The 22,224-nt window shown below is 38.9% G+C and overlaps 4 protein-coding genes across 6 annotated transcripts; 3 read left to right on the forward strand and 1 right to left on the reverse strand.

The window, feature by feature from the left end:
- The first annotated feature begins 440 nt into the window (after positions 1–440).
- LOC106165144 (uncharacterized) lies at positions 441–7,519 on the forward strand. Of its 3 annotated transcripts, none has more exons than XM_024075430.2 (4): positions 441–609; positions 1,154–1,449; positions 1,814–1,964; positions 2,254–3,236. In XM_024075430.2, the coding sequence occupies exons 1-4, from the start codon at positions 456–458 to the stop codon at positions 2,676–2,678; spliced, it is 1,026 nt and encodes a 341-aa protein (XP_023931198.2). In that variant the 5' UTR covers positions 441–455; the 3' UTR covers positions 2,679–3,236. The 3 variants fall into 3 exon arrangements, with proteins under 3 accessions (XP_023931198.2, XP_086864329.1, XP_013394186.3); XM_087008203.1 differs by lacking the exons at positions 1,814–1,964; positions 2,254–3,236 and adding exons at positions 6,086–6,236; positions 7,006–7,519 and having other exon boundaries at positions 442–609; XM_013538732.3 differs by lacking the exons at positions 441–609; positions 1,154–1,449; positions 1,814–1,964; positions 2,254–3,236 and adding exons at positions 4,325–4,500; positions 5,623–5,784; positions 6,086–6,236; positions 7,006–7,519.
- A 677-nt stretch (positions 7,520–8,196) lies between these two features.
- Positions 8,197–9,852, reverse strand: LOC106161710 (chitin deacetylase 7). Its single transcript, XM_013538728.2, has one exon. The coding sequence runs from the start codon at positions 9,570–9,572 to the stop codon at positions 8,334–8,336; it is 1,239 nt and encodes a 412-aa protein (XP_013394182.2). The 5' UTR covers positions 9,573–9,852; the 3' UTR covers positions 8,197–8,333.
- A 718-nt stretch (positions 9,853–10,570) lies between these two features.
- Positions 10,571–14,830, forward strand: LOC106161732 (NADH dehydrogenase [ubiquinone] 1 beta subcomplex subunit 8, mitochondrial). Its single transcript, XM_087008349.1, has 5 exons — positions 10,571–10,761; positions 12,702–12,913; positions 13,215–13,282; positions 13,864–13,948; positions 14,398–14,830. Exons 1-5 carry the CDS (start codon positions 10,623–10,625, stop codon positions 14,494–14,496), a joined length of 603 nt encoding a protein of 200 aa, XP_086864475.1. The 5' UTR covers positions 10,571–10,622; the 3' UTR covers positions 14,497–14,830.
- A 418-nt stretch (positions 14,831–15,248) lies between these two features.
- Positions 15,249–22,008, forward strand: LOC106161731 (sialate:O-sulfotransferase 1). Its single transcript, XM_013538757.2, has 6 exons — positions 15,249–15,964; positions 16,834–18,899; positions 19,167–19,534; positions 20,226–20,480; positions 21,044–21,140; positions 21,405–22,008. Exons 2-6 carry the CDS (start codon positions 18,796–18,798, stop codon positions 21,709–21,711), a joined length of 1,131 nt encoding a protein of 376 aa, XP_013394211.2. The 5' UTR covers positions 15,249–15,964; positions 16,834–18,795; the 3' UTR covers positions 21,712–22,008.
- Positions 22,009–22,224: the final 216 nt, after the last annotated feature.

A 22,224-nucleotide genomic window follows, 5' to 3' on the forward strand; every position in this document is an offset into this window, starting at 1 on the left:
TCAATGTTTTGGCTTAATTGATGCCCCTATGGGCCCTATATAGGGCCTATGTGTCTACACATTGACAAATGCAACTTATTGCTTATCATTCGAGAGGGAAAGGGAGTGAAGTCAGCAGATTTACTATCGGGCTTTGTTTAACCAATGAAGCGGAGGGGGAACACGTGCCTTTTCTTGCGCCCATGGCTCTAGTGACTTAATTGTCTTAAATGAGAACACGAGATGATTTCATGGCCTTTCTTATATTCAGGTATTTTAAGATAGCAAATGTGGCATGGGGTTATAAATTGTGATGTGCAACTTCAAAATTGACCCCTAAATATTAAAATGCCAACGTGACATTTAGCATGCATGAGCAGCACTTATTTCCAAGACATCCTACGCACGGGACTTTTCCCGTTTCGCTTTTAGTTTTATCACAGTGACTTTGATCTAGGCCAGGCTCATTCGTATCCATGGATTTTCCATTTTCCATTTCGAAACCTGGAAATTTTGCAGCTATTTTTGCATCCAGCCACAGCGCAAGTATATTTATATGTATGAGCCTTAGAACGAAACTCCTCAGTTGCAGAGACGAACTGCCTCATACCAGTGAAAAACGTATAAAATGTAAGTAAGCTTTTGCTATGGTACGCTCTATATAGACTTCTGGTAGGGATGTAGCTACTACAGGGCTCTGTTACGAGGAACATCCTTGGAAGTGGGTAGCCATCAGGCATTGTGGGTGTATCAGAGGCGGGGGGGGGGGGGGGGGAGGATTTTTTTAGGAATGACCGGCTTCGGATTCGAAGCCCCTTTGGCGTGGTATTCAGGGCCCGCTCAGGAGCTTTGATTTTTTTTTTTTTTTTTGAAAGGCAAACAATTGCTTTAGAACTATGATTCAGCTAAGATCAGCGTAGTTGAGATGTCCCTAGAAATACGTTCTTTGGTGTGATTTATATATATATATATATATTTTTTTTTTTTTTTTTTCAGAAACCAAAGGGGGGGGGGGGGGCAGGAACCTCCGAATTGAACCTTTTTGGGAAAGAACTTTTTCACCTTTATTTTACAAAAATTATTAATACTCAAGTAAAGAGAGTTATAGGCTTACTGCTAGCACAGTGGTGAGTTTGACATTAATTGTGCTAAAACATTTCAAAAATTTTTTCAGTAAGTGGTCGTGAAATGGGAGGTATCTTCTCATGGAGTCGATGGGTGAATGGAGACAAAGATCCAAACACAGCTCTGAACGCTGGGCCTAGCCCGTCAGAATATGAGGAAGCCGAATATAGAGGAACTGAACCATCGGCACCAAAATCGAAGAAATTAAAAGGTGATGGAAACGGCCTGCCCGAATACAGAGGTGGCGAGCCGTTGACATCAGAGTTAATACAAGGCACTGGAGCGGACTCGTCTGAAAGCAATAAAGCCTTGCAGAAAGTAAAAAACGGACTTTACAACGTCAAGGTGAGGTGATTTGAAATTAGGACATTTACTAATTAACAAAAGAAATGAATCTGTTGGTCCTTTTGCCAGTTAAACTATGTAATTGTATATAAATAATAGTATACTGCATGTTGAAATTTACTTGAGAAATTGCGGTGTGGCAGGAATGACAGATTGTCAGAAAGGGAAGTCCCCTCTGATTAGTACAGAGTATGGACACAAGTCTATTGGTCAGTAAATGGGGCGAATGATCATGACCAAGTGGCACTTATAATAAGTCACTGAAAATGGACCATATGGTTCCATTCCTGTCACACCTCAGCATATGCAACGTATGCGAAATATGTACAATAAAAAAATTATTTGGTTCTTTATTACGTCATAGGTATCGCGGCATGACGCCACAGAGCTACAGAGAAAGCTGGAGGGGGAGTTGTTTAACAAGTGGGAGGAAGGCTGTGAAGTCATGGAAGCCAAAAGGATCCCAGTTGCCAACATTACGCCGTTCCTAGATCACATGCAGGATGCCTATGAAGGTACGTTCTAACTTTCTCTCTGTATTTCTTTTATAATGATTACATTTTATTAACCTTATTTCTAATTAAAGAGAAAGTATTTCAAGCGCCATCTCGAGGGAGGACGACACCCGAAAACTTCGTTAATGAAAACAATATTTCTGGTAGAACCCCCCCCTCCCCCCAGTTATAAAGTGGACGTCCTTCAACATTTATTTCTTGAGATTCAGTAAGTGCGTCTTCGCTAAGACTGTGCCGTTACTAGACTTTTATGAAACAGATAATAACATTTATCTCCGTCATATTACAGGAATAAATGATGAAATGCGAAATAAGATGAACGGAATCCACTGGGCAGAGGAATGGTCTTACAAGGTCATGGAGTTCAAGTATAATCAGAAAGACAACTCGGGGGCTCGCTACGGCATGGTAGCGTTCGGCAAGTCAGACGACAACCAGTTCGTGGACTGCATGTACGTGTTGTATAAGATGGACTTCAAGATCGCCCCGCAGAGAATTATTACGAAAAAGAAGCACAGTGCGTTGCTGGGTCTCTTCAAATGGACAACCACCGAGGAGAAGATCGTGGAACGAGAGATCGGCGCCAAGTCCATCAAAATGCTTCAGAACTTCTTCCGCGTGAAAGCGTTACAGGGGTTCTACAAGGAAGGTCTTATAGATTGCATCAACTACGTACCATCACTTGAGGACGTGGACGAGAACGACGTACAGTAATCGCGGAAGATTCCTTTGGGAAACTTAACTGATTTCGCATGTCCAGGGTGGGACATCTAAAACGATAGACGGCGTGTAAAATAAGCTTAACGCAAAAAAAAAAGAAATAAAAAACAGTTATTTACCCCTCTATTACTCAGATCGTCCTAGTCTGTTGTTAATTACGCAAGCCATTTAAAATACCTGTGGTTTTGTTTATTTAATTTTTCTTTATGAAGGTCGAATTGCCTTTTTGTGACGTACGTTGTTTTCACTTGAAATCCATACGATACTATAGTCCACAGGTGTACTAATTATGCTTGTGACTGTCTTTTATGAATCCAGATGTTTATCACTTAGTTCATTTCAAACGTGATTCATTATGTTCATCTTACTTAGAGTCTGCTTTTTTATGAAGAAATTAATTTTAGAACGTAATTATCATTCCTAATTAAGATATATTTTCATTCCCATGTATCTTATAAGCGCATAGATAATGTATGAGAATGCTATAACACAAAGACAAATTAACTGGAAATCTCGTTATGGATTCAATAAACCAGTTAACAAACAAGAAAACTCTGCAAATACTTGGGAAATATATTCAGCAGTGCAGGTTATAAGTGACACATCTACCCAAAAGATCCAACATTTGACGATGAATGTCATGTCATCTTGACTCAGAGTGCACTCCCCCCCTCCCAACATTTTTACAAAAAAAAAATATAATAATAATTTGGTGGTTAAAAGACTAATTAGCAATATAACAATATGGTGGCTAAAAGGCGTTACTTACTTCAAAGATGAATAACTTTAACAAGATAATGCAATGAAATGTGGGATATTGTAGGAAAATGATGTTTTAGATAAATGCCAAAATGTTCAAAACTCTATACCTTTTTTAGTTAATTAATATGTAAATTAAAAAAACATTCCGGTCTATGTGAGTTCTGTCAGGTACCAGTGCTTGACAGTTTCCACACCGTGACTTGATATCTTTATATTTAAGATACGTTATCTGGGTTCCCCCTCAGTGCTGTATGATTTGCGTACACATGTGTCTGCATATTGTCAAATGCAACTTAATGCTTAATAATAGCATTTATTTATTAAAACAGCATTCGAGGGGGAAGGGGACGAGATCAAAAGTTGCATCTCTCAGACTTGTTAAAGGAAAAATAAAAGAAAATGCTTGTGATGATGGAATGCCTTTCCATAAGCTTCGGAAGTCCCCCCCCCCCCCCCCCCCCCCCCACACACACACACACACACATTAAAGTACAAGTTGCAAAACGAGTCCAAACTAACCAAAATGCCCATTTCTGAATTCCACAAATATTTGGGAAACAAAAAGTGCACTTCAAATACATTTATTGAAAGGAAAAAAAATCTTGCATACACCCTCCTTACCAAGATCTTGGATTGATCAGTGTATGTTGCGTACGTAAATTATGATAAAACATGTCGAATCTGACTCATGTTTTGAGATGAGAACACATTATGATATTCAAATATTCCCTGGAGAGTGCGCGCGCGTGCGTGTTTGTGTGTGTGAGGGGGGGGGGGCAGTTATAAGGTGAGGTCATTTTGCATAATACTGATCCCTAAATGACTGCGTATCTCTTCCAAGAAAGTCCACTCACGGATTTTCCCCGTTTCACTTTCAGAGTGTTATTACGTAATCACTGACTCATTCCTGGAAACCTGGAAATTTTGCAGCTATTTTGCGCATCAGTAAAATTTCCAGCCACAGCGCAAGTAGCCTATATATGTGAGTCTAAGAACGGAACCCGTCAGTTGCACAGCTGAACCGTCTTCTATCAGTAAAAAAACGTATAGAAATGTAAGTATACATTTGCCAAGGCAGCATTCTGCCAGGGTCGTAGCTAGGGTTTTATCACGGGGTAGTCTCACAAATATCCTGGCTACATCCCTGCCAAAATGCTATAGCCGTTACGCTGTCACGGGGAGGGAAAGCTCGACCAGAATTTTGTACAGATGTATCCCATATGTAATATGATTTCGAAAAGGCATTAATTATCTTTTTTATTTATTTTAGGTATTTTCAGTGGTTTTCAGTGTGTGTATCATTCTACACTATGTATCAATTTATAAATTGGACAATGGTGATTTGGTGCATTTTTAGGTTCATGTTGTTCATTCTCAGAAAATAATACTATACGGGTCGGGCCGTGCTGTAGGGATGTTTTGTTGTGTCGCTAACCATTAGCGAATATTATGCTGACATTTTATACTATTCGATCTATTCATTGCAATATTATATCAAGTGCTTAATGAATGCTTCTCCAGCTTTACCGATTTATGAATGAAAACCCGACATGACGGTACGAGGGACTTATAGACAGGAGCTGACAATCATTTTTCAATGATCGACCTGTAGGTCATAACGGGCCAATGGCAGTAGGCCTACCCTTTTTTGAAAAGCCTTCTCCAACCCGAAGCTAAGGCTCTCGTCCTTTTTTTTCGCTACGGTTGTCTAGGAATGTAGGATCTAATTGCCGTGTTTTTTTACACGGATTAAAAGATTGAATCATTTAACACTGAATTTATTCCCCGTTGAGACGGTGCTCTTATCTCGCAATATGCTAGTTTATGTGAAGTAAGCTAGGCTACATGTACGATACATATGGTTTCATTAATTTAAGTACATTTTGCATCTTGTGTCCCGCTACATTTATTTTATTTGTGTTTTTTCTTTCTCAGTCGATTGTTTTGGGTGATCGCATGCCGATGTACGAGCTTTTTTTTACACCGACTAGGCTTCCTCCTGGAATTGAATTAGGCCTACACACCACTTTACTTACAGATCCAATTTGGGCCTTGTTGAAAGGGACTTCGATTTTTTCCCAATGTTATTATTCTTAATAACTATATCCGAGTAGAATATTTATATGCCGACTGCTAGGAAAGCGTTGGGTTTAACGTAACATTTAACATTTTTCAGTAATTAAACATTGAAATGGCAGGTCCCATGACATCGACGCCGCAATATAATGCAATGAACGAAGACCTCAGAAACCTCAACGCAGCTCTAGACCGCGGAGCAGACCCGACTGAAATCAACAAAGCCTTGCAGAAAGTGAAGAAGGGACTTTACAGTGTCAAGGTGAGGTAACATTGGAAGTCAGGACATTTGCTTAACAAAAGATAATGTCTGTTTTTTCATTGTTTATTTAAATATTATTATCTTATTTATTTATTTATTTTTTTTTGGGGGGGGGGGATCAGCTCAACCATTGAATACCATTTAATAAGACATTTCGCAAGCTTTCTCAACATACCACATGTTTGTGAAATCTGAAAAAGAAACACACACACACACACACACACACACAAGTAAATGAATAGCTGCAGATAACCAAACAATGAAAACAAAATGTATGGTTCTTTTTTACGTTGTGTCATAGGTATCGAGGCATGATGCCACAGAGCTACAGAGAAAGCTGGAGGGGGAGCTGTTTACTAAGTGGGAGGAAGGCTGTGAAGTCATGGAAGCCAAAAGGATCCCAGTTGCCAACATAGCACCATTCCTTGACCACATGCAGGATGCCTATGAAGGTACGTTTTAAGTTCCTGTCTGTATCTCTTTTCTAATGATTACATTCACTAATCTTCATTTTGTTAAAGAGAGATTACGAATTATTATTTTCTTTTCTGCGTCCTTGATATTGTGGATCTAACAACCCACTATCTTTCTATCCCTTTTATAAAAATATACTGCTCATTAAAATAGCCTTTTATTTAATTGGCGATATGTACGATCATAAAAGAACTACTTATTGTCGACAGACATTGGACATACATGAATATTCTGTCAATTGATTTGTAATTCGACAACATCACTTAACTGTAATCCCGTGGTAGAGGTGTGAGCATGTGGGATTATTTCAAAATAATAAATAATGTTAATTGGTTCGCCAGATTTTCACAGGGCAATTTTAGATACAACGAGGTGGCGGTGGCGGGAAGTGTAGGGCAAAACAATATCGTTTTCTTCTTGAGTTCACCCGTCATGTGTGGTAAAAGTGTCCTATAAAATTGTTCTGGTTGTTGATTTCCCATTTGCGGATTTAGGGGGGGGGGGGGGGGGGGGGGGGTCAGGGGGGTCCGCATTTGCGGCATGTCATTCCTAAAAAAATTAACCCCCTTTCAAATAATTATTTTTTATTTCGAAATTCTTGGCCAACAAGTGCTGTGTGCACGTGATAAGTATTTTTTGTATTTTTGACACAACTAAAGCATCTTTGCTCAGACTTGTCTGGTTACTGGTTATTGCAGCATCTCTCCATGAAGACTTATAATTGTATTCATTTCCATCATATTACAGGGATAAACGATGAAATGCGAAAGAAGATGAACGGAATCCACTGGGCAGAGGAATGGTCTTACAAGGTCATGGAGTTCAAGTATAATCAGAAAGACAACTCGGGGGCCCGCTACGGCATGGTAGCGTTCGGCAAGTCAGACGACAACCAGTTCGTGGACTGCATGTACGTGTTGTATAAGATGGACTTCAAGATCGCCCCGCAGAGAATTATTACGGAAAAGAAGCACAGTGCGGTGTGGGGTCTCTTTAAATGGACAACCACCGAGGAGAAGATCGTGGAACGAGAGCTCGGTGTCAAGTCCATCAAGATGCTGCAGAACTTCTTCCGCGTGAAAGCGCTACAGGGGTTCTACAAGGAAGGTCTTATAGATTGCATCAACTACGTGCCATCGCTTGAGGACGTGGATGAGCACGAGTTACAGTAATCGGGGAAGATTAACTTGTATGTCGTTTGTTAGAAAGCGCGAGTTATGAACTTTATATGTAGAATGTAATTAAAAACTTATCAAAACTATTGTCATTTAACCAAGCGCAGTTACATTGCCTTTAACTCTCAGTACGTGTAATCAAAGAGTTTCAAACTCCTTGGTGTTAGTCTGTCGTAACTTATGAAGGACAACTGAAAAGCATTTTTTCCTTCGGAAACTGATATATATATATCAGATTAAAAAGAAATGTATATCAAAAGCAGGGCCGTAGCCTGAGCAAAATGCTAGGGGGGTCAGTAAGCGGACACGAGGGGGCAAAGCCCCCGAGGGGGAGGGGGAAAATTTTAAAAACTGTATGTATAATACTGCATTCTGGTGCATATTAACTGCATGTTATTTATTGCTCAATCAGAAGTCAGAAATTGTGGGTTCATTTTGCCATAAGTACAGTCATTTTTTCAACACAACACGCCAATTAGACTTTTTTGGCATGAACTGAGTTGGCTAAAAACAGTACACCTTTGTAAACAGATTGTTGAATGATTGTCTTGTGGCCATGAGTGCATTTTCTCGCAGAATTGATACCAACTTTGCAATTTTTTTTTACCTTTGCGATTATTTTTTTTGCACCTCAAATCCCGGGGGGGGGGGGGCAGCTGCCCCCCCCCCCCCCCTGCCCCCCCCGGAGGCTACGGCCCTGAAAAGTATAACTGGAAAACCCGCTCTGGATGTAATAAACTAGTGAACAAACAAACAAACTCTCTGTTCATTTGAAAACGCGTCTCAGTTTAATTAATTAAAGGAATAAGAACGATCACTTCATGTATAATTACAGGCCTACTTTGCAGTGAGGAAAAATCTTAATTTAGTAATGTCTTTTTTTTTATTTTTTCAAGAATTTTAAGGTGCAATAAAGAACTGTGAGCCCAATGCTAAGAAAAAAGACGTCGCCATTAACACGCTGTTTTTCGTGATAAAAGTCGCGTAACTCCTGTGACCCATGCGATCCACATAATTAGTATTTGGTGAATTATATGTTTGCGGCCGGCTACATGGCAGCTTTGAGTTTCTCCACGCGCCGAAAGTGATTGCACGTGACGGCGACATTGGGGACTTCATCCAATCAATCAACTGGGACACGGTAATAACCCATGCGTCTCTCTTACTGGCGACGTGCCGAATAAAGCGCTTGACCCCTTCGAGTGTGAAAGGCTTTTCTTGAAACCAATCAGTTTGCAGATAGATTCCAAGAGGTGCTCTGTTAGAGCGGTAATTGCGATTGAAATTATTAACGAGGAAATTAAAAACGTCTGACGTATCCCGTACATTGCAATCACTCGCTGCCACGCATGCTTGGCCGTCATTGCCATAGATACGATTCAATGGTATTTCCCATAGTCCAGGGTAAGACTGACTTGGGCAATTGACGGGGGTGATGTCACAGAGCTTTTTGTCTGGAGGAACATCTAAAGTGAACGGATAAAGAGGGCTGTGAGACGTTGCCTGGTAGTCCCGCAGTGTATAAGGCCCGTTTACCAACGAGGAGTCGTACGTGAAGTTATAATCGTGCAGCATTCCAAACTGTGCGTCTCCGCCATTGTTTAAGAATGGCACGCGAAATCCCTGGATGTCGTCCCCGTTTATCTCCGCGTCTGTCGCAATCCGTATTTTCTGGAACACTACTTCATTGACGTAGTCTGCGGAGGCCGCCCTGTGCCACCACGTAACGGGATACTGAATGTTAGTCCCCGTGGTGCCAACCTCATGTCCCATCTCGTACAACTTCTTCACATAAGTATAATTGGTTTTACGAACGGGGCTCGCCACGGTGTCAAAGTCTCCAATGAAGAAAGTGGCAGCTACCGGGCAGTAGTTTGGATTCTTCAAGTCCTCTGAGAAAATATCCTCAATGTGTTTGTACTTACTTTCGTCCATGGTCCCCAGGAAGGTGAAGTAAACTACCTGTGGAACTTGAGGTGGCTGTAACTGCCCTGGTGGGACGTTGCTGGGGCACAGACACCTCGGTTCAATACAGTTAGACAGGTCGCACTTGGCCGTGACGTCCCGGGCCAATAAACAAATACAGCACAGGACGAACACCAACCGTATCGCGAAAATATCTCCGTTCCACACGGCCATTATGTACCGCACGTTTAAAAGAATTCCACTTCGCGCAGAACTGAGTCACCCAGAGCGATGCACTGATCAAAATGATTTAATTCCTAGCACAAGTCAGCGACATGTGGAAAATCTAGACTCTTCAGAGCGACCGTGTATACGCTATGAAATACTTGTCCCTATCTGGAACAACAGCAAAAATTACATATAGTCGAATAAAACTATTGCCTGGCAGATTGCCTCGTAACCTGACAATGGGGAATTGTTTTCCGAAACTACGCGGCATTCTACGAGGTGCGTGTCGCAAGCGATAACGATGAGAAGGAGGCGTAGTTAAGGCTGTGCTAGATGTTCAAAACACACGCATGTTAATCTATGTGTTTTCGTGCCAAGGGTAAAAGTCGTATAGGTGCTAACTACTGGTATATTACGAAGTAAAAATGTCAATTTTATAAAAAAAATTAATCCCAATAGTGACAAATGTTCATCTATCGGCCTAATGAAAAAATTTACAAACAAACGCATGGGCTTAATGCTACATGTATGATGTAGCATTTCACGTGAATACTGTGAGGTAGCCTGTGGTATTGTCTCAAAGTGTAAATAAAACATATTTTGAAATACATGTACAGGTACACATGTGCATATGAATTAACGGTTGTACTGTATAGGCCTACCTTTTTCTTTTGTGCACAGAGGTATAAAAATAAGTGTAAAAAAGCCTTAGTGGTAGGTTTTATTTGCGTACTCAGTAGGCTTATATATATATATATATATATATATATATATATATATATATATATATATATATATATATATATATATATGCCTTTGTGGTATTCTGTGTGCGGGTCTTGCTCCAGCTTTGGCTCTGGCGACGCAGGGACACGCAGGTTTTGGCAAAATGCACAGACCCAGTGCCATCGGCGACAAGTGCATTTTCATACGACTGGATAACACACCTGTCGCCTCTAACACATTTTAGATTCAACACCCTGAGTCACGAGTCATAAATAACCAATCAGCGCAAAGAAAAATCGACTCTTCGGAAGATTGTGATGGTGTAAGAAAATGGCGTCCAGGTTACTTTCGGCTGTCCGACATGGACAGCCAGTATCATGTTCGTTTGTCAGCACACGAAATATTCGGACAACGACTCCATATGCTGTTTCTATGCTTAAAACAGTAATTAAAGGAGGTTTTAAACCAGGTAAGTTGTGGATTGTCTAAACCTTGTGTGCAGTAACATAGATTGTAGCAGCGCCACAGCTTCGTGAATTTGGTTTTAATTTCTTAATCTATAAAGTATGTTTTCTTTCAAGATAAGTTAAGTATCATACTGCATAAAAAAATGAAATTCTTAAGATAGGTTGTGACAGCGCTACGGAATGTAACATTTTTGTAAATTTCGTTTTAAATTTCTTAATATTGAAAATCGTTCTTTTTATTCCAGGATAATTTTGACACTTACTAGTACTACTGTATTTATAATATTCCTGTTCATATTTGTCAGTGAAGAAGCATATACCCACAAGCTGTAAAACATGAAAAACAATTTTATTCAGCTAATTTACATACATTCATGTACAAAATATATCTCAGAAATTTCAATACTGACTGAGCTCTTAAAAGTTATAATAAATAATAAATTATTTAGTAATGATAATAATAATAATAATAATACCCTGAAGTGAGAGATTTGAAAATAAAATGCAAATATAGGCTTTTTAAAGTCAACTCTGTACTCAAGTATCCTGATATTAGGATTTGTGCACCAATTCCTTCTTTTATTACAATAGAAAAACAAAACCAAATACACAAATTTTCTACATAAGCAGTAATTAATTAATGCACTAGCATGATTTAGTCGCTACGATGTTCCAGTTTTATGCAGTCTCTGTTGGCAATTTTTTTTTTTTTTTTTTTAACAGTGCAAATAAAGATAAGATTTCATATTTCTTCATCCAGCTTGCGTATACCATGTCCATTTTACAGGCAGCTTGCTTATACCATGTCCATTTTACAGGTAATATGTGAATGTCACATTGGGTATTTTTGTTATTCTTGAAAGCCAGATGCGTGAAACATTCATATTATTTGCATGGTCTGTGAAGCACTCTATTCCCGTGACTAGTGAATGCAGCTCAGAGCTGTTTATTTTTCCATATTGCCAAGAAGAGCCACTCGCCAACATGGCGAATGACCCATGATAAACAAATCATACTGATTTGTGCAGTTGGATCTGCAATTTAAATTACCAAGTGGTATATTTTGTTTTTTTAAGTCATCCCTTTTCTTGTGACACCTAAACCCTTATGTCGTTCTAGATAATCTAGAACTTAAAATGCAGAGATATTATATACAGAATCTTTTTTTACTTAAAAACCCTTTCTTTGAATGAATAATTTTGATATTATAATCTTGTAAATTATATTTTATTAGTTTAATGAATGTATTTGGCTAGGGTTTCTCTGAAATGTTACAATGCTTTTGAAAGATGATAAGATCAGATGGGACCTCATATCCACATTGTCAAAATAGGAAAATGTTTGATGGTAAAATATATGATCATAGAAGGACATCTTTACTTTCAATATCATTCATCAAACTCAAATAAATATATCATAAATTATTTTTAAACTTTGTTTTACATTTATTTAGCAATTGACAAATCAAATTCCAGATACGTCCTTCCTGCAAAATTTTCAAAATAATTTTTTTTCAAAAACTTTTTTTTTTTTTTTTTTTGTGTGTGTGTGTGTGTGTGTGTGTGTGTGTGTGTGTGTAGAAAGTGCTAAAATCAAATATTCATATTTAATTTGATTTTAAAGATATAATCACAGAGAGAGCTAAGTTTTGGTGTTAAAGTTGAAAGTTAAAATTCCACGTCCATTTCACATCCTTCCCAAACATTCACTAACTATTACCTTATTTCCTTAACTGTGATTTTTTTTTATCATCATCTTTTCCTCAATATAACTGTCATATTGAAGAACATTTAGAAAATGGGCCTCCCAACTTTTTACTTAAAAAAATTCATTCAAGGTATCAAATGTCTTTCAAAAAAAAAAAATGGAATGGCCTAAGAGAGAGGCAATGGGGTGGAGAGGACAGGCAAACAGAAATTACACTTTAAATTTTTTAATCTAGTGAAGATCCCCTACGCCCCTGGAACTGCACCTCGTACTGAAGAAGAGAGAATAGCTGCTGCTAACAAGTATGGGATGCCACCAGAAGACTATCAGTGTGATCCCACGGGAGCTCAAGGGGATTACCCAATGTTCCCCAAAGTTCCAAATGTGCAGAGAAGTGAAAACCCTGCTTGGGACTTTTCAGATGTGAAGGAAAATTATGGCGATGCAGTGAGTAAAAGGTGGCATTTACACATGATTTGAAGAGGAAATCTTTTCGGGGCTGTGTCTTGGGGTGATGGTAATGTTAAGGAAGGGAAAGAACTGGACGTTCATAAGAAGGGATGGAATTTTAATACAACGTAACAGAAACATTATTTATATATAAGAGAAAAAATACACATATACCAATATCCATTTGTTAAGTAAAGAAAATGTATGTCGCCTCCCCTGTTGATTTCATTAAAATAGTACTGCTGTGGTGGTTTTGGTGAATTGTTTGGTTCTTACTGTTCACTTCTTTAATATTCAGATACACGTTGATTCAGATTGGTTAGGAGCAGATACACTTGATGGTTATCGATATGGAGGATTCGGAGTGTAAGTAGGGTGCAAATCAGTGTATTTTGTTGACTTAAGAAGCAATTAAGTAAGCATTTCCCACCTTCTCATTTATTTTATTTACATCTGGAAAACCTAGAGCCCTTGGTCATAAAATCAGGCATGGTTTTGCGGTATATTGGGAGAGAGAAGGCGTGAGAGCGAAATAATGGAATACTAGCAATTGAGCTGTGACAATAAATATGGGCAGACGCCATTTATCCACGGTTATTAATATTTTTGTGGAGGTTTTCTATGAAATTCTGACCATTACAGGCTCTTGGACAACAAAACAAGCCAACCATATATTCTGTGTGTCACTTTTGTTCTGATTACTAAGGTGACATTCCTTGCTCATAATGTTTCACCCTTATTGATGAAAATTTAATCCCACCTTGGGCTGATTTCTCTATGTTTTCCAGTCTCGAGTGGCATCCTACAGTGCTGACAGCCTTGTTTAGGGCTATTTTTTTAATACCATTAATCCCCAAAATAAAAATTAAAAAAATTGTAAGAGGGTATATTCAGATATTGTGTATTTATATTTTGAATTTACAAGGGCATTTCATTGTTATTTTCAGATGGGAAAATTTTAAGTCTTATGGGACATTGGTTGGTGTCATATTTGCATTTGCGTACTTGTATCCCACTGGGGACGACACACGGGTGAGTGAAAGGGGCAAAATGCTTCATGTAATGATATTGCTGAAGAATGTTTTGAAAATATCAGATGCCTTAAAGATGCACATTAAGCTGGTAGATGTGTCGAAGTATTGCCACTAAACCAGACCAAATGCATCTAAAACAGTTTGAAACAGTATAACTGAAAGAAATACCTCATTGTTTTGTTGAGTACATTTTTTTATTATGTATTTGCACAGGTGTTTTTTTCTTTTTCTTTTTTTTTTTTTTTTTTTTTTTTTGTTTACTTTCTGTGCTGTACAAATTCAGTGTAAGTGAGTAGGCCAGAAATTTGACGAAGTGTAAATTAAAGGCTTTTTTTTGTGCTGCCTTTTTTTTTTTAATTAGAAAAGTTGAAGTATGAAAAATGTTCGATAATTGTTTTAAGTAAGGTTGCATAAACCAGAATGTGAAGAGAATGCTGTTCATTTCAGTTGCCGAAGCAGTACCCAGGCAATCTGTGGCTAGATAGGGGGGGAAGCCCTGAAGATGCTCCTGTCGTCAAACATTACACTTTTGAACCAGCCGATTGATCCACAGAGGGTTTAATTGAATTTCTTATTTATACACATACGTGGACTGCAGTAGAAAAGTTTCAAACAAGCGAGGACACAATGCTGCCGAAAAAGCAAAACTTTCCTCCGTTTTCATTTATTTATATGCACAAAAACTGAAAAAATCATTGAGTGGGTTAATAATGACAATATTTAAAGAGGATGTCACTAGCTGTTTTACCGTGCAGTTACTCATCAGGATTGATGAAAAAGTAAACATGAGCTTTGTGCTGTGCTTATTAATGAGTTGGGATATCAACTGTCAACTTCTTGTAGTGACTTTTTAATAAAGATTTAACAGTTGACACAACAATGTGAAGTGAAGTAGAAGAATCCCCCTCGATCTCGATACCCCCCCCCCCCCCCCCCAACAGTTCCCGCCCGTTGGTAAAACGCCAATCACGTCAGAGATCGCTGCATGTTACAATATTGCCGTCTGAACAGTGCATAAATGCCAGACTAGTAAACATGAAATACTTCTCAACATTTACAGATCAAGGTTTGAGGATTCATCATAATCAGCGCGTTGATCTTGTATAAGAGAAAATTTAATTACATTGGAATCTATAAATATCAGCCATGATGGATAAGAAGTACCCGAGCTTTCGGCTCGAGTGCCTTCTTCAGGGGACAAAATAGGAAAAAAAGTTTGGTCCCTGAAGGCGACACACAAGCCCAAAGCGTGGGTACTTTTTAGCCATAAAAGTTGATCTTTATAGATGCGTGTCAATGAGATCAAGATTTCAAACGTTAACGAACATGGTAACATTTCTGATTAAGTAGACGTTCGTTATTTTGTCAATTTTATCAGGTAGCTAGTTGTTGATTTCCTTTTTAAACTGACGTATGGTAATCGATATCTGACGCTATTGTGGAACATGCATGGAGCTGAACTGCCAAGCGACATTTTTAGAAGACGAGGAAAATTTGTCATCGATTAATTTTACGCAAACGGTCACGATTACTTCTCCATATTGACAACCAGGCAAGATACCCTTGCGAGACATAAAGTTTGGACGAGTTAAGATCTTTATTCAGAGCATGCTGAGGCTAACTTGTTTAGAACGTGCATAATGTCTACGGGTTGTCGGAACAGGAGGAGGGAGTCTCACTCGGCCATCATCTTCTTTCTCACGGGGACAGAAGAATGCAACTAAGAAAACTAAAAAGAATCGGACAATGGGTTCAGGTCCCAGCCGGCTAACTCATCTTCGTGTGCACGTAACTGGAAGAGCCAGACTTTAAATGTGGGTCGTTTAAGGCGAAGAGTAATCCTGTTCTTTCCCGATCCAACGGACTTCTTAAACTCTACGCAAAATACCTAACCCACCCAGCCATACTTTCAGAACATAGGATGTTGTTGTCTTTTGTCACCTTGATGGCATTCGTTACTTTTACCGCGGCAGAATCCACTAAAACTAAAGAATTCAGCTTCTCGACAGAAACGGTAAGAATGTGCCCAATAATATGCGGGAAATGTTAAATCTCACTTAGCATAGAACATGGGGGTAAACATTGCCCTTTTGTCTGAAGTTTCTTTTCCTGCGGTATGAGGCTTGATGAACGATCCATTGCTGGCAGTTTACCTCATAAATTTTGATGCAATTGATTTCCTATAAGGCAAAAACACCGGAAAACAACAGGCTTAACACCGGCTTTGTAATTAGAGAGGTTCTTCACGAATTACACGTAAATATCGATTCTTAGCCAGGTCACGCTTGTTTTCACGACTAAGCTGATCGTATTTCGAGGTAATTAATGAAGTAATTCATATTTTACATTATATTCTACGGCATATTGTCATAATTTAATTTGCGGAAACAATGTGTACTTCTGAGATGGTCCCTTAAAGATAAGCCTATCTTGTTAACTGTGAAATACATGTACCGTATTTATTTATTTATTTATTTATTTTTTTTTTTTTGTGAATTGTTCGTAACAGGTAGCTAAGGTGTCTTCTGAATTTAATCGAACGATTGCTAAAGAGTATTTCAATTCAAATTATTCCTGTATTGGCGCATACATTTTTATGACCTTCCACACTGTAATATAATATGTAATCGATACATTACATGTTATGTATTACTATGTTACCGCTATCATTATACAGGCCCGTAGCCAGGGGGGAGGGGGTTCGAAAGAACCCCCCTTTTTGCTGAGAAAAGGTCCACTCTGGGTTAATTTGATCTAGGTAAAGTTTTTAACAAAAGTTAAAAGTTTCATGACAAAAGGTCCACATTTTCAGAAAAAGAACCCCTCTTTCGGAATTGCTGGCTACGGGCCTGTTATGTAATAACCGCTGTTGTTTCACTCTAGGGTGAGGTCACTGCGGCCGGAGTCACCTGTAAATGGATTGAAGTCAAGCCAGGTCCCAACTCTCGTGAAAGACTGGCGCGCGGTATCAGACTCTACGGCTGCAAGGGGATATCAGGTTCCCTGGATTGCGGATATTTCGGAGGTTCCCCGGTCGACTGCAACAAGGACATGAGCTACAGGGACTACTTGCAGGACCTTGCTGTCGAGGCCATGAACGGAGGTCGGGTGTGCTCTACCCCTGAGATTATAGACAGACACTGTGGACAGAAGTACAGGTGTGTCCACGGCCCGTGCAAGACGAAATCAGAGCTTTGAATAAGCGCCTGGTGCATGAAGAAAATCAGAACTGGCGCAGAAAGGCGACCGGACCAAGGCCGTACTCGAGTAACGCCGTTATTGAACTTCCAGTTGAGTAACGACATCGGAGCTTTGACGGGACAATAAAGGGTATTTACATATACGACTGACCGTGATCGTATGATGTTGCTGGAGCTTTCACTGAAAAGAGATGCTGCTGTGGCAAACCAAAAATACATTACGTTGTGAAAACTGTCAGAGAGAGAGAGAGAGAGAGAGAGAGAGGAAGTGAATACAGGGCATTGCTCCTACAACTGCGCACTACCAAAATACTTTGTAGAAGATGGTGTTGCTCTTTACACTAAGCTCTGAGGTAAATCTTTTCCCTAGGATCTAAGCGAAATCTTCTTGATTAAAACATCAACTGGAGTCCGTTTATTTTCTTTCCCCAACTTTATTCGGCATCTTCTTTATCTCAAATTTTCCTCCCCAGAATGACTGCAAACCTTATCTCTATGCCTAGGTAGACCTTTACTGGTATCTCAATGTACTTAATTACATTATTACACGTTTATTATACAAGATGAGATATGAATCATTACATCATTAAACAGGGCACCACTTGATGAACTCACACATGGGAGATGGGAACCCATGAAGTGATAAACGTGAAAGTAGTTTTGGAGACTGCCGACCTTCATCAGGTGCTTTGACAACGTGGTAAGAGAATTGCCGCAAATGAAAAATAATTATTGATAGACAGTGGCAATGTATAAAATGTATTACGGTTATTTAAAATGTTCTTTTGCTGATTCGTGGCTGCTCTTTTGACAAAATCGAGGATTTGTGCTATATAGGCAAAATTGAAAAAAAAAATGAACACTAAAATTTTGCAGTATCTATTTATATGTAACAGCCAAGCGATTATTGATGCTGTTAAAGTAATAAAGAAGCTTACTTTCACATCCCTCGTAATTCCAGTTCGTTATATATTACTTTCAATAAACGCTAATTCTATATCTCTGAAATTTGACAGCCGATATAAACAATGTAAACAAATATTTTCTATTCGACTGAGAAAGAACCTTGTCGTATCTCCACTTAGTCTTCCATATTCCAGTCATTTTGTTTGATATACCAAGTTTAAGCTATGTATTTGTCATGCGCATCGTAATAACTCTGATAGAGACAGTAGACTATTGTCATTAAGACGCCGGGTTGCGTGTCACAGGGCGGTTATACGTGTGTTCAACTTGAGACGAGGTTTATCACGAATAGTCATCTACTAAGATGTGAATTGCATCCACTTTTTGGAAATATAGTACACTGGACGGCTTTACCTGCATTCTGTCTTGCATTCTCTTGGTTACAGTTTAGACAATCAAAAAGTTTAATTCATTCGAGGTTAAAGCAATGTCGTAGTCTGTGACAAGGGAACGGGAAACAAAAGATGTGCCGAAGTTAGTGCCACTCTCTTCACACAATATTACCTTTTGTTTACATCGCGTTATACGAGCTACAATTTTTAACTCTTTCGGTTAAAAAACCCGGGGGTGTCGCACTTGCATCCAATAACCATAGTAACCGGAACCATAGTAACAGGAGCCATAGCATCAGGAACTTAAGTAGCCGGAACCGTAGTAACAGAAACCATAGTAACCAGGGATGAAGTCCTCTCACAAGGCCGCTGTGTTCTTTCTCATCGCCGGGTCCGTCGTAGTCACGTTCAACTTGAACATGCTTAGTTTAATGTTTCAGGATAAATACAGGTGAGGTAGTCTTGGTTTAATAGCGTCTTGTTATTGCAATAACTTGATAAAATTTGGGGCATTTACAGATTTATCAAGAATTTTCAAGTGTGAGTTTTGTTTTGTCAGTTATCAAAATTTTCTTATCTTGTACCTTTCCTATAACAGACAACTAATTAGAATTGCAAATGCTGCCATATCTACTACTTGTATACCTGTATCTACCACCCCCTGCCTTTAGATTATATGTGCCCTAACATCAATGAAACATTTGTGTTATGCGTCTAGCTTGCCTCTCGAAACAGCAAACCATCCCAGCAACAACCGGGGTCATGCTAGAGTGATGAACGCAGGGAGTCACACAGCGGTCGAATATGGACAGCGAAACAAGCCGAAAACGGCCGAAATTCGTCCTCCGGGGAGTCACGTGACCGTCAGACCGTGGGTCAATATACAGAGGCCGGGCCCAGTGGGGATGAGCCCGGATATCGTGGAAGTGTCGCTTGTCACCAGGTGCACGGGACGCTCCAGACAGTTAACAGAGGGCGCCTGCAGCTGCGTTCATTTCACCGATCACAACCTCCCGCTGACTATCCTCCAGAGTTTTCCAGGAGCAGGCAACACCTGGGTCCGCCATCTTCTTCAAGAAGCATCAGGTGAGCTTTCTTGTCTCATTGTCAGCGTTTCCTCAATAATTTTAGCCTTTCTTCAGTAATTTTAGATATTTTGTGAGACACGTTGAGGTTTTTACGAATACGCCTTAAAATAATTTATTATTTTTGTTATTATTATTATTATTATCTAAAATGATACACTCTACATATTGCTATTTCTATCAATATTTCAGCGAGAAATGTACAGCTTAAGGACATGCTTTATAAGTTTTAAAATACTGTAAACGATTGAACTGTTATTTTAAACATACTTAAACACTACCCTCTACCAGGTAGGCCGATTATATAGGGAAAACTGGGAAAAACCAGAGATAGTAAAATGACCGTCTATTTATCTAAAGACATATTTGTGAATATCCTGTGAAAAGTCAGTCTGTGGCCATGGTAGAGGGTACATAAACACTCCCTAAAACTTAATTTTCTAATAATGCCATTATCTTGTTAAATTTCTTATTTCTTAACATTTTGAGTGTAAAAAAGACCTGTGCTACTCGTGTTGTTGTTTATTGATCGCTAAAGTAAAAAAAAAAAAAAAAAAATATATATATATATATATATATATATATATATATATATATATATATATATATATATATATATATATATATATATATATATATATAAACATCCCTCACCGGAAATTAAAATTAATTTAACCGTTGTTGTATTTCAGGTACTTTCACAGGAAGCGTTTACAATGACGTCACGTTGCGCGAGAAGGGGTTCCTGGGTGAGGGCCGCGTGGACCCACGGGTTATTGCAATCAAGTCACATTATCCTTACCGCCAGACTGCGGCTCGGCTGGGGAGGGGTAAGGTAGAGAAGGTGGTCCTCTTGATGCGCCGGTTGGAGGACGCAGTGATCAGCGAGTGGAACAGACAATCCGGCTCACATACAGGCTTTGTCTCCAATGACGTTCAACCGAAAGGTACTAGAATACAGCGTCTTCTTTCTATCTTTTCTTTATTATTTTTTTAATCATAGGCCCCTATTCTGCTGAAGAGAGAAATGGTATCGGAGTTTTACCTTAGCTTAAAGTCTTTGCCACTAGGTCACACTAAATGATTTTAAGTTATTATTCATTGGCGAAAAATATCCAACTAGAACATTTTGGTGTTTCCTTTATACCAATGCTGACCCCAGCTTCTCCACCCATTAAAATGACGAATATTCTAATAGTGTGCTCTATGTGTGGTTTTCAATTATGCTCGGAGCAAACGTAATTTATTACTATTTTTTGCCAATTTGAGCAAATGTGCATGTTTACCAATGATTTGGTAATACTCTTAAATGCAGTGTAAACGTCACAAACACGGTGTTATGTTGAGAACATACTGGTATTAAGATGATCTTTAAATCCAAAATTCTTTTACTTAAGCTTGTAAGATGTGCAAAAGTTTGATTGACTAGAAATAGGTCTAGTAAGTAGCTCTGTTTGAAAGAAACGTAACATGGATTCGTATTTCTAGTTTCACTTTCACTTTATTTCAGCATTTGAAAAGTTTGTTCGCCGCTACGTGTCTGTATTTTGCGACGGGGCTGTCATGGGGTGGATTAGGCAAGCGAAGGTCCCCATGTTTGTGCTGAGGTAGGTGACTATGTACACTTCATCTAAATACTCAAGTTTTTATTGCTTTAGTTGAGAAAGGACACATCTGAGAGAGTTTGACACCAAAGGCCTACGCAAACTCTGCTGAGCTTGTTTGGAAAAAAATACCTACAGGTCTTTGAGTAAAATATTAGTTAGTTTTCAGAAGTGATTGATTTCGTATGATTTATCTGTTTTAATGACAATGCTACTCTCAATCACGGGCGAAAAGGATCAACATTTTACAAACTTTCTCAATTCCAGGTATGAAGCTTTAAAGAAGAACCTGGGCGCAGCACTGTCCTCGGTACTAGCCTTTTTAGAGAGCAGCGTCTCTGCTGAGCAGATGCAGTGCGTCGTGAAAAATTCTGAGGGGAAATTTCACCGCAATCACAATAGCACAGGGGCCAGTCTGCTCACTGGTGAACTGAAAAAACTCATTAAAGATACAGAGGACAAGATAAAGGCCGCTTTGAGACAGAGGAGAGCGGAGACGCCCCAGCATACCTGTGGTCACGTGGAGGACGCCGATCACGTGATCACCGACAGTCAGCCAGTTCCCAAAAATTGAAAATGGCTATTAAATCACTAGTTGAAGTTACATTTTAGAAATGGCAGTTTCAACTACTAAACACATCGGAATATACAATTCAAGCACGTGACGACAGTTGAACAAAACCAACACGGTTTCCACACCATATTTTCTCTTATTAATTTCTCAGGGTGATTAATATTGATAATTACAGTTTGGTGGATCCAGATCCAGATAAAATTCACCCAGGTGGTGCTAATAATAGTTACCTTATTGTTGTAATACCTTTTATTAAGGCTTGTAACATTTGAAACAATTAAACTGTTGTACCACAAACTTCTGTTTTTATACATGTGTATAAAGTCTAATTTGTCTCAAGCGTAAAGAAAACTACAAGCAGCCTGCTGCTTCTTTGATGTCAAGCTTCCTCGCCATTTGATGACTTTTATGAGCATATTTCATTTTCACAGTCTCCGTAGAGTTTGTTATTGTATAAGAGAGGTTCCATAGACTTCTGTGTATGTACATAAATATTCAATTACAATACTGTGC

Source organism: Lingula anatina, chromosome 3, assembly GCF_051362555.1.
Source record: "Lingula anatina isolate TDL-2025a chromosome 3, LinAna3.0, whole genome shotgun sequence".
Lineage (NCBI taxonomy): Eukaryota > Metazoa > Brachiopoda > Lingulata > Lingulida > Lingulidae > Lingula > Lingula anatina.